Source organism: Haliotis asinina, chromosome 12 (genome assembly GCF_037392515.1).
Source record: "Haliotis asinina isolate JCU_RB_2024 chromosome 12, JCU_Hal_asi_v2, whole genome shotgun sequence".
Taxonomy (NCBI): Eukaryota; Metazoa; Mollusca; class Gastropoda; order Lepetellida; family Haliotidae; genus Haliotis; species Haliotis asinina.
Genome location: NC_090291.1, coordinates 28,893,710 through 28,905,914, shown reverse-complemented (window position 1 = coordinate 28,905,914; position 12,205 = coordinate 28,893,710). Strand labels below are relative to the sequence as shown.

Below are 12,205 nucleotides of genomic sequence, written 5' to 3'. Positions count from 1 at the left end.
TACACTAGTGTCAACACGATGTACAAGTTACCAGATGGAACATCCAGGTACAATCTACACTACTGTCAACATGATGTACAAGTTATCAGATATAACATCCAGGTGCAATCTACGCTAATGTGAACATGATGTACAAGTTACCAGTTGTAACACTTAGGTGTATTATACCCTAATGTCAACGATGTACAGGTTACCAGATATCACATTTTGGACCATTACACGCTAATGTGAACCCGATGTACAATTTAACATATATAACATCCAGGTACAACCTACACTAACGTGAACATGATGTACAAGTTACCAGATGTAACATTTAGGTGTATTACACATGTATGTAAACACAATGTACAAGTTGCCAGATGTATGGACTGGGTGTATTATACACAAAAATGAACAGGTTACAGATGCAACATTCAAGTTAATCATTTTATACTTATGTCAACAAGATGTTTGTCAAGTTGCCAAATACAAAGTATCCTATTTATACTAATGTGAATAAGATGTACACGTTGCCAAGACCACATTCATTCTACACTCATGTGGACAATACAATATTCAGGTACATTATATACTAATGTGTACAAGGAAAACAACTTGTAAATACCATGGCGGGGTACATTCTACGCTTACGTTAACATGATTTACCAGTTGCAAAATACAAAGTTTATTTACACTCTGTACTAATGCGAGCAAGATGCTAATCCAGATCCAACTAAACTGAAACATTGTGCTCAATCCATTTCATTAGCCCGGGAGTTATCTCCCCTCTATGATGTGTGTTTCCCCCTTTCTTTAGTGGCTTCACTATGTAGGATACTAATTGAAATCATAATTAGCCATATTGGCCTGATCCGACCAAGCCGAAAATTGTGCTCCATCCATTTCAGTAGCCAAGGAGTTATCTTCCCTTAGCTGGTGACGCGATCCTCCTATAGTCTCCGAACACTCAGGACACTTACCTTCTTGCATGGCTCCACCACATTCACCGATTGCATAAACATGACCTGAAAAATACACAGTTTGGCTTGGCAAAGATTTACATTTCAGTATTTGCAATTTAGCCTATAAATAATTAAAAAATGCCTTATCAATGTTCATGTAAGTTTACTGACCTTAACTGAATGGGCTGCTTAACTAAGTAAGCTCCTCCATATAGTGCTAGGTGTGTGGTTTAAAGGTATTTGTTCCATGAGAACACTGATAGACATGGCCAGACCGGCAAACAAGGAGACTTATTTATTATCTGGATTGATAAGGTCTTAACTTGATTTTGCACGTCAGCCCACGTGAATCTAAGGAAATTAACGTCTTCTTCCACTTATTCATGATTTTGTGGGTTTTTTTTGTTGTCTGACAGATATACAACAGCTGAACATTTAGTCAGTTACCATGCGTTTCCAGAACACGACGACCATATATTTACAAACACCCATGAGGTGTAGTATATTGAATAAATACTGTAATAAGTATGAGCAGTCCTATTTGTCCTCCACAATCACATACATACAATCTTTGGTAAGTAAGAATACGTCAAACTAACAGTTTCAAAAGTAGAAAGTAAGATTTAAATGCTAATGAGTAGCTTTATTTTCATATTCCAAACAAAATGTCAATATTTTATTGATAAGCCTGCCTGTTAAAAATATGTCAAGTAATTACATTTAAATCTATTTCAGATAAACAGTTACTCACCCCTCTTGCACTTGTACCAGTGTCCTTTCTGATTAAAGCCCATTGCCTTAAGGATCATGATACGCTCGTCATCAGTAATGCCAAGTCCTCTCTGAGGATGTTCAGCTTCCAGCTTCTTCAGTTCCTCCTGCAGGACTTCCACGTCAGCCTCCAGCAGCTTGTCCCCACTGCGAAGTCTCTTTGTTGACTCACCCACACGCTTCCGTTTCTCTTCAGAAATGTGAATGGTTGACAGGTTATGTTGCATAAGGAGATATCGGTAGCCAAGTCGTATTCTAGTGAGCTCCATTTTAAACTCTGATAGTTCCTGATCACTGAACCTGACACGTTTTACAAGAACCCATTTCATCAAACAGGATAGCTCATCTCTTATGTCCTGGACCGCGTCTACATCAATGGCTCCAGGCATTACATTGTCCAAATTGTCTTCAGTGCTCCTGACATTCAAATAGAACCCAATCTGATTTGACAGACAAGCTATGCTGTCAGTACTTTTGGTTGAAAGTAGCTGTTTCTTGAATATATCCTTTTGTTTTTCATTGTCTATTTTTGATAATTCACCAATGAGTCTGTCCTTTTCTCTTTTCATTTCACCGGGTTGGGAAAATAGTTTCCCTTTGACTTCATCAATTTCTCTTTGACATCGGCGGATACAATTACCATATCGCTTTGATGTCATGATAGGAGAGGTACATTTTGGACATGTTTTCATTCCAATGCTTTCACTAGCATTGTCCATGTACGTGTCAAGTGATGTAACCTCAAAGATGTGTTTACAGCCTGGTAGTTTGTAGAACACTGCATCTGGTTCATCTTCAGTTCCGAAGAAGATCTCAAACTCTGTCTTGTCTGTACATTCTCTGCAGAAACACTTCTCACAATTCAAAGCTTTGCACTTGTGACCACATGGCATAGTTCTTGGGCAAGGCATATCACATCGGTCTCTGTCGCAGTCTTCAGAGCAAAGCTTTGTGCATGCAAATTTATTGTCACAATCCTTTCTACATCTCCATCGGCATGGTTCTACACATAGAACACAAATATCCCCACATTTATCACAACACTCACTGTGATTGCACTTTTGTTCACATTGTCGTCGACATGGTGGACACACTTCAGTACAAAATGCCCCACAGAGATGCCCACAAATTAATTTCCTCTCGCATTTCTTCCTGCAAGGTTGGTGCAAACGACCTTGATGGCATGCTCCACAGGTGCCCATGCATTGGTGACCACAATCAAGCTGGTCATCGCAACGAATCTTACACACAATTGTTTGGGAACATGCAACCTGACAGGAATGCCCGCATTTTCCTGTTTTCTTCACAAGTTCATTACAATCGGCTGCAGTGTTGCACACCTCTCCACATCTTCTTTGACACACATGGCCACATGATATTTTTTCTGTACATCTTTCTTCACACTGTACATCATTGATGTCTTTGAAACACGGCATCATTGTTGTATGGCCACACTTTGGTAGTTGTACTTCAATGTCTTTTTCACATTTAGCTATTTTTTCACTACATTTCTTTTCCTGACTGTGTCCCATTTTGCAAAGTTTGACAACTACTTTCACACATTTCCGTGCGTGTTCTGGGTCATCAGTGTGACATCTTCTGCTGCATGTATGTCCACAGCCGAGACGTGCATTGCATGCCTGACTGCATCCACCATCTGAGTATTGGTCAAAATCTTTGGCAGTTTTAACCCCCATCATTCTCTCTGGATGTTTGGAGCATTTAAGTTTCATTACATTTCCACACATACCTTTTTCTTCAGCTTTGGTAACTACTTTGTCCCAGAGAGAAGAGGCTTTCCTCAAACATTCCATGTTCCCAATCACATAGAGTCCTTCTTTGGCTCTGGAAAGTGCAACACAAACACGATTTGCTGCGGAAAGATGTCCTATTCGACCTGATTTATTGCTGCGAACAAGTGAGAGTAGAATGATTTTATTTTCTTCACCTTGAAAATTGTCTACTGATGTTATTCGTACATTAGCCTGTCTTGACCTTCCTAATGTAGGCTTGATTTCAGAATTGAGCTGTTCCACCTCCCTTGTGTGGAGCAATAAAACATCCGTCTCTGTTTCCCTGATCCTTTTCCTCAAAGCCTGAACTTGATCATTGTATAATGCCAAGACAGTTATCTCGCTGCTATGATATCCCTGTAGTCTGAGGTGTCTGTACAACTTTGTCAGAAAGTCAGCCTCATATCTGTTTTTGTGGCTCAAGGACTCATCATCATGGTCTTCCTCTATTTCATGTGTAAGGAAATACACATTACTTGCCATGCCACGGACATCAGGGTAGCTGAAGACGGAGTCATCATCTTTAAGTGTCTTGTATATATGTGGAACCAGAAGCTGTGACATTTCAGGTCTCATTCTGTGCTGGTTTTCAAGCTGCTGATAAGCAATTCCACTTCGCACTAAGCGTTCAAACAGTGACACATCTGTATGATGGGACTTGGCAAGAGAGTAATCATTGAATGCTGGCCTTAGTTGTTGGTGGTCACCTATCATTATCAGATGTTGACAAGCGGGTGATAGGGCACCCAAAACATGCTGTTCAGATACCTGTGCTGCCTCCTCTATGATGACAACAGGAGCACCCACTTCTTTCAGTGTACTTGTGTAACGTGCTGCAGCAGTTGTAGTCATGGCAACAAGCGACGCTTCTTTCATGATCCTACTGTCAAGCAAACTGCGAGTTTCACAATATCTTCGAGATGCACTTTCATATTCTTGTTTCCCTAAACGCAGTTTCTCAGTCAACTGATGTGTAGCTTGGCATACCCAGTGCTTGTACAGTCTCCAGCGGTTAGTGATATCTAGGTCCCATATATCATCGATGGTTTCTGCGAACTGACGAGTCATGGAGTCTGGCAAAGCCAAACGCTCTCTAATGCCTGTCATGATCTGTTCCCGGTCATTTTCAGACAAATGTGAGAAATATTGATCGCTCTCCAGTTGCACTGAGTCCAAAGCAATTGTAGGTGAAGGAAAAAGCAAAAAGGTGTGTCTATGCACAAACGAAAAATCATCATCATCATCATCGTCTTCATCATCAATGATCCGCCAATGATCTTCGTTTCTAATATCCTCTTCTTGCACAAACTCCTCTTGAAAGTTGGACCATTCAGCTGTGCACTGTGTGTAAAGCACGCTGTCTGGCAAGTCCAGCCATGACCACAACATGCTATTGTTGTTTGGACGTCCTTCCCAGTAATACATCCATGGTTTAAACTGTGAATGATGGAAAGAAGATAATATCCCACATTCCATGAAACTGTCTTCATGAATCAAAGTACTCTGGTACAATGATAGAATGTCATTCAGTACATCTATTCGCTTTTCAATGTCTTTGAGAACTCCAAAACTTCTTTTATATTCACATGAGGACTGACTTCGTCTGTGTTTCTTCAGGGCAAATCTGGACAGTTCCTCAACTTCGCATCTTGAACCAACTCTGATGATGTCTCGATCTTGGCAACTAGTCATGACTGGAGACTTCAGTAGCAGTTGCAAGAACTGATCTAATGCATGGTTTGTGTAACTAACCAACAGCAAGGGCCCACTGGCATCATCATGATGCATCAGCTCATAAAATGGGAGATTATAAGGCATCTGACGCTGCCACATGACTTTGTTATGAAGAAGTAATTCAGCTATTCTAATCCCCATCATTGTCTTTCCTGTTCCTGGGGGACCTTGAATTAAAGCAATCTCATTGTTAAGTGCTAGTTTAAGTGCCAATAACTGAGACGCATCCAAACCAATTTCTTCACAACATGGCCACGATTCAAGATTCCTCACCTGAGTTGTGTAAGAAGTCTGTTGTTTCATATTTCTGTTTCCATAGAGTTTCAGACATTTAAAGGACACGTCACCACATGCATCCAGATACGAGGGATATGAAACATTTCGTGATTGTCCTGTCAGATATTTTCCCAGAGGAAGAACTTTTTTGTTGGATCTTAAATCATTGGCCAGTATTTTTAATGATGCCAATGAATGAGAATATGCTTCATAAAATGCCTTACACTCAAGCATGACAAATGTCACTTCAAGGAGATGTGACAGATCACTGTCCTCAACAAATTTGATGTCTATTTGTCCATTGACTAGTTTACTTGCATTTCGGTTAGCAACTGTTGCATAGTGTATTGATTGGAAGCCATCGTGTGAGAGACAGAGGAGAGTGCCATACCGGAGCACTGTAGGAATATATGACCCTTTGCGGAAGTTTGACTTGAAACGGATTGTCCATACCATTCCATTGTCTGTCTGTGTGGTAGCGGAAATGACCCGTACATTCTCATAGAGCTTAACATCAGTATTCCTAAATCGATGTGTAGAATGTTTCTCCAAGTGAGATATGTACATCCTTATCCCACTGACAAGGGGTTGTACAAAGTCCTCTCTGAAGATGGCATACATGTGCGCCACATAATGTAGTTCACTGGGAAATGGCTCCAATGTGTTATGCTTAGGAATACTGGTTTTGTCACCTTTCTTTATCACATCAATGCTTGGTAGAATAGGCTGATTTATGACAGGATATTCATCCAGGGCATTAGAGGCAATAGTAATCACTTGCTGTTTTTTGTACAGCTCTGATATATCATCCAACAATTTCTTTAGTCCTTCACCTTTCTCATCCTCAATTTCAGGACTACTTTCTATAAGTGATTTGCAGATCTGAATATCTTTCTTTTCCACTTTCACTTCATGGATCATTGCTTTCATGAGTGTCAGTAACTCTTTCAAAAACACTAAATACGCATCTTTATCTGGAGATGATTCAGGATCTTTCAGTTTATCAATTATGTCTTTTCTTTCAAAGAATTTTCTTGTTCGTAACAAATACATAACTTTCAACTTGTTTTCACGGCAAATTGTTGCTCTGGAACACTTTTCTAAAACAGAAATGAGGCGAAAAATCTGTGGGCATATCTCATTTGTACAAAGATATGTTTCAAGTTTGTCACTTTGACTTGCAAGTGTTGATGCTATTACATTAGGTTCAGGGAAAGGTTTACTTTGAAACAATAAAGTTCGAAGAAGTCCATGATTTGGCTGTCGTTTCTTCATGTGCGGATCTTCTATATTTGTCTGAGTAGTTCCCTTGTACTGCTTTTCACACTGTGGTTCCCATGCTGAGTCAGGATGACTCCGTTTAATGCCTCTAGATCCCTCCTGATGTCCCTGTGCATGCTCAGATCTGGAATTCTGATATCTTGTGGTTGAACACCTTGGATCCTGTATTTCTGATGGTTTACCTCTGCATCTCTCACTCGATCTGTAAGGTCTGTTAACTGTTCCATCATGATACTTGTCATTTTCGAATGATCTTCCAAGTGCACAATCTCGGTCTGGTGAAAATATTCTATCTCTGTCAGACTGGTATGTTCCTTCTCTGTTTCTGATTAATGACCTGCTTCTTGATCTTCCCCGGATTTGCTTGTGCTCTTCAGATTTGTTTGAATACCCCGTTGAAGAGTAGGCGCTTTTTGACATCCTGGATCTTCCTGTTGATATGATTCTGTCTCTTATCTGATGCTCATCTCTTCCTTGTGATATGGACCTATTTTCACCATGATGACATTGATCATGATGATGTTGATGTGAAAGTCCTCCTTGTCTTCTCGTTTTCTCTCTGCTTCTTGATCTCCCCTGGCTTTGCCAGTGCTCTTGGCTTCCGTTTGAAAATGCCACTGAAGGGATGGCTCTCTCTGATGATATGGTTCTGACGTTCTCTTGTAGTCTTGCCCTTCGATCTGATTTTCCTCTGCTTCTCTTATGAGACTGACTTCTTTCAGTATATTGTTTAAGATATTTTGGTTCTCTACCTGGAAAGACCACTTGTGAATGGAAACTGTTATGTGAACTCTGAACATTTTGGGGAGAATGAAGCTCTCTTTCATCCAACTCGCCTTCTTCTAACTCCTCTTCCTCAGAGGTAACGATGTCTTTCTTGGAGTAAACATCATCATAAGAACCAGATTCTTCATAGCTTTTTGAATTATTGCCTTTTGGTCCTTTCTCCATTTCATATACTTTCTCCTTAACAGGGTGGTCAAGTGATCGATCCTCAATCGTCTTGTCTCCAGTCACTTCCATCCTTCTATAGTCCAGAACTCCATTATAACCTGCCCAGTAACAAATTTCTCTTCGGTGTTATAACCTTACAAGCTGTTCCAAGTTTGATTGTTGGATTCTGTCACCTCATTATTTCTTTTTAAATTCAGAAGCCTTTCTACATGTTTAGTTCATAAATCTGTTCTGCCTGTAGTTTGAATTGCGTCTTTTACTTCAGTGTCTTTTACTCAGCTCTCCAGTTTCGAAGCTGAAAACTGAATAAAGTGTGCGTTTAAAATATACAACTGGAAATTTAATAATCACTACCTCATTATAAGTTTCATATAACCCAACATTCTGTTGCACATATATACATGTTAATGTCAGTAGTCTCAAGTTAATACATACACAGGGAGAAATGATTTCTCTGATTTTTAAAACCCATATATCCATTTATATTAATAACATTATTTGGTATGTTCGTATGATCATTTTGACCCTTCAGGTGCACCTTACATTGATTAGCTGCATATTACCTGAGTGAGTTTTCTGCCACACTCAGCAATATTCCTGTTAAATGTCTGCAATCTGTAAATAATCGACTCTGGGTCAGACAATCCAGTGATCAACAGCATGAACATCAATCTGTGCGATTGGGGTATGATGTCAACCAAGTCAGCGAGCCTGACCACATGATCCCGTTAGTTGTCACTTACGACGAGCATTGGTTACTGAAGGCCAATATTCTAACCATATCAGTAAACTGTTGTTACAGCTCGATAACTTGGAAAAAGTCAATTGATTTCGTTGTCGAGGAGCAAATATGACTCCTCCTCGGTTAACACCTGCTTGAGGATAACTGGTTACTAGTATTGAGAATATTGTCATTCAGCTCTTTGGCCATCAACTATCAGCTGTTTATTCTGATAACATTCGCAAACTAATGACGTCAAGAACCCTATGCGGCCAGGTCGACCACGAGTGACAGCTCTTTTGGAGGATAAAACCCTTCTCAGAATCAAAAGACTTCATCCGTTCATTCAAGTTGTGTGTTAAAAAACAGAGTAGCTCCCACAATGTCATTCTTCAGAATGTTCCAAAGTTAGGCAGGGTACAGAGAAAGACGCTCTATCAGATGCCCCTTGCTATCCCAAGAGCATAAAGCAACAAGACTAGCTTGGCTTCAAGCTCAACGTTACTGGAATATTGTTTATTTTTTGCACTTTTACAAAAATTGAAGTGTACTTGTACATAATGGGCTTAATTCTTGTATAATTTATGCAGATACACAACTTACCTGCACCTTTGGTCTCGTCGGACGAAAGTCAATTTATTTAGTTCATTGTTGATGACCGAGCTCCTGTTTAGTGCCAAGGAAACTCTGCATATGCCCAGGAGATTACCTCTGATCAAGTACCATTTGCTGGTGTTCATTGATGGTGTAAGGGTGCCTACACATGACTGTTGACAACACGATCATGTGACAATCGAACCGAATGTGAATTTCCAACTACACATCGCTGGCATTCTAGATACAGTTGTTATACCACATTTTGATGACCATCCTCCGAACACACAGCGATTCCTTATGGACGGCAATGCTGGTCCACCTCGTGCATGTGCTGTTGGTGATACAAATAGGAAAACTGACTAATTTAGGTGTGTGATTACGCAAAGCCTCATATGTATAAGGTTACACGTTGTTATACAGTGATTCAGCAGAGTGGCGCACAAGCTGTTGTATTTAGGTGCTTTGGGGAGCCCAGGGGTCAGGAATAGTCAGAATAGACAGAATAGTCCATTCAAGCTTACAAAAGAACCCCCAGGAAGCTTTTTGATATGTACTTTTACAAACAGAAAAGTGACACATGACGTGACAAAACCTGGTACTTGTAAGCAACAAGAGGTCATGGCAAGATGAAAAGGAGATAACACTAGACATGTTTTCGGCTGTATCTCAGGGAATCCCGGAAACAAGTATACAGGCATGTGATTGACGTGAGGTTGGTAAAAATGTCAGCATTGGCTATGTTGTGAAATGTTCTGCTACTCATGCTGCAGTGCTCAGAGTATTTGAAGAAGGAATCCAGGTGATGAATTCCTCCAGGGTTGAGCCAATGCATTCCATGGATGTTTGACTCGTTACAAATCAGGCAAACAGTGCAGGCCAAGGTAAGGCGACAGAGTATAACAAATATGTGCGACTTATGGTTTGACGCCATTGTCCATCATTAACGTTCACCTATGATATGATGTTGCAGGATCATGTGTCAATACCCAATGCCCGTCAGCTGACCTGTCACTTGCACAAGGGCCATCCTACCAGCATGATGGAGTCGTGCTCACATCAATACAATGCCACCAACAAGACACTCGACTGGTTACACACAGTGTTAACGTTGTTCAAAGGTGTGCCCCCGTCAGACATGTGACAGGACAAAACAGTCCTCTGGTTGGCGCATGTCCATCTGACGGCACACTGCAAATTCTCCACTAAAATACGTAGGGTCAGAACCTTACATCGCAAAGATCTACTGGTGAAAATTTCTGCCTCCCTCATCCGATTATGATCCCTCATGATGGAAATTCTATTTAGTCTTGGATTTGTGTCACTGTGATGTGACTGTTTGTTGTTTAGTTTTGAAAATGATGCACCCGGATGTAAGGAGCACTCAAGTATCGACGTGGGTGCACTGGGATAACCCGACATCTGTCTGTCGTTAAAGCCTTGAATAGTGTTGTGCTAATGCACTGATTAGCTGCGTTCACATGCAAGACTGCATCACAAGGCTCGGGGCTTTCTGCACACGGAACATGTGGAGGGAACAGATCATAGCCTTATATGGAAGATGATCCCACAAAGGAAAGTTATGGCCATCGTTCTTGGAAGAGTTTTATCAACATAACTCATTTACGGATCAAGGGCAATTATTTCTATTTAAAATCAATAAAATTGTACTTAAAGTACATTACACACATATTAAATAAATACCCCTTGTTGCATAAGCCATTTAATCACCCTAATATGCGGTTGTTTTTAAATAATATATGTAAATGACCTAGCAGAGTTTATAACAAATAATTACCTTATGAGGGTGATGAACCAATACATAATCACTGTCAGGGCTATGTGAATACCATTATAAGTTCCTTTGTTGCTGTTACCATTGGTATTATGTTTATGTGATTCTACTGCCTAATTTTGTATTGTAATTCTATTGTTTACTGTCAGTTACTGCGAATAATAATTACCTACAGTAATTTAAACTGACTTGTAATCCAAGTTAATGTATATTTTATTTTATGTTGTATGACATTTCTTTGGTGTGTCGATATTTCTTGGTTTTGTGTTTAACCTTGGCAAAGCCAACAAACAAACATACGAACATACCATGGTTTCGAAAGTAAACATGACATATGCATGCACCTATACACATATCTAAATACCCGAGAAGATCCGGTTTAGATTTGGTCTTCAAGGGTGGTCAGGCTCGCTGACTTGGTTGACACATATCATTCAAACATTGCGTAGATCGATATTCACGGTGGTGACTGGTCCAGACAGACTCGATTATTTAGACTGCCGAGACCTTTCTTGAATAGTGATGAGTGCGGCGTAAAACAAGAAACACATCAAGACGTGTGCACACTGGATGGTACTGCAATATGTAATGAGTTAGTTGAGTTGCAATAAGCACATACCTATGTTGCTAGGAGGGGCGTTACCAATGTACATTCGAACCCCGTTTATCCGGACGTTTTGGTTTCACTCGAAAAACGTCCGGATAGCGAGACGTCCGGTTGACTGTATATACGTCACGTCACTTTTGGGACAGAACGTTATAGTTATAATTAACGTACTATACACTTACCTACTCAAGACTGGTCTTCCCTGGTGGAGATACGGACACCAAGATCTGTCACAGTATCACTGTACCTATCACTTCCAAGCGCCCGCACAACACGGATCGTCTTCCGTGAACAGCAACACAATTCTACGAAATCGCCCGCTTACGTCATTTCAATGCCATATAGATCTTTGTAGTTTCGGTTTAGGTGCCGTGCGCACATTTCGCTTCGTTTCATTACACATGGTCTCGTGATCAAATGGGAAAAAGATAGCAACGCTGTTTAGAAATGAAATTGGAGTATTTGAATCCATATCACTAAATAACTAACTCTACTTTTGAGGGGAGTTTTAGAAGTTGTAACGATGAAGGAAAACCAATATCTATGGATAGTCAACAACTTTCCTTTGAGCAATTTTCTTTAGATCTAGCAACACCGTCAACATTAATCTAAATGTGTATATGTATGTGTTAGATCTAATTGTTTAACGCTGATCTTAGCTGTATCCCAGTTCACAGGCCCGTGATCTGGCATGATCATGTGATCTTGTCTTGTCCTCGAATTTAAATCCACGCA

At 40.2% G+C, this 12,205-nt stretch overlaps 1 protein-coding gene across 1 annotated transcript; it reads right to left on the bottom strand.

Moving 5' to 3' along the window:
• Positions 1-790: 790 nt before the first annotated feature.
• On the bottom strand, positions 791-11,766 carry LOC137258661 (NFX1-type zinc finger-containing protein 1-like). The gene is made up of 4 exons (XM_067796356.1): positions 11,653-11,766; positions 8,317-9,402; positions 1,696-8,055; positions 791-1,007 (listed from the first exon to the last, which is right to left on the bottom strand). Exons 3-4 carry the CDS (start codon positions 7,820-7,822, stop codon positions 820-822), a joined length of 6,315 nt encoding a protein of 2,104 aa, XP_067652457.1. The 5' UTR covers positions 7,823-8,055; positions 8,317-9,402; positions 11,653-11,766; the 3' UTR covers positions 791-819.
• Positions 11,767-12,205: the final 439 nt, after the last annotated feature.

Coding starts and splice junctions, on each gene's coding strand:
- LOC137258661 (XM_067796356.1), bottom strand. CDS start 7,822: ATGGAAGTGACTGGAGACAAGACGATTGAGGATCGATCACTTGACCAC. Junction 1,008..1,695: donor CTGGTACAAGTGCAAGAGGG/GTGAGTAACTGT, acceptor TGTATTTTTCAG/GTCATGTTTATGCAATCGGT.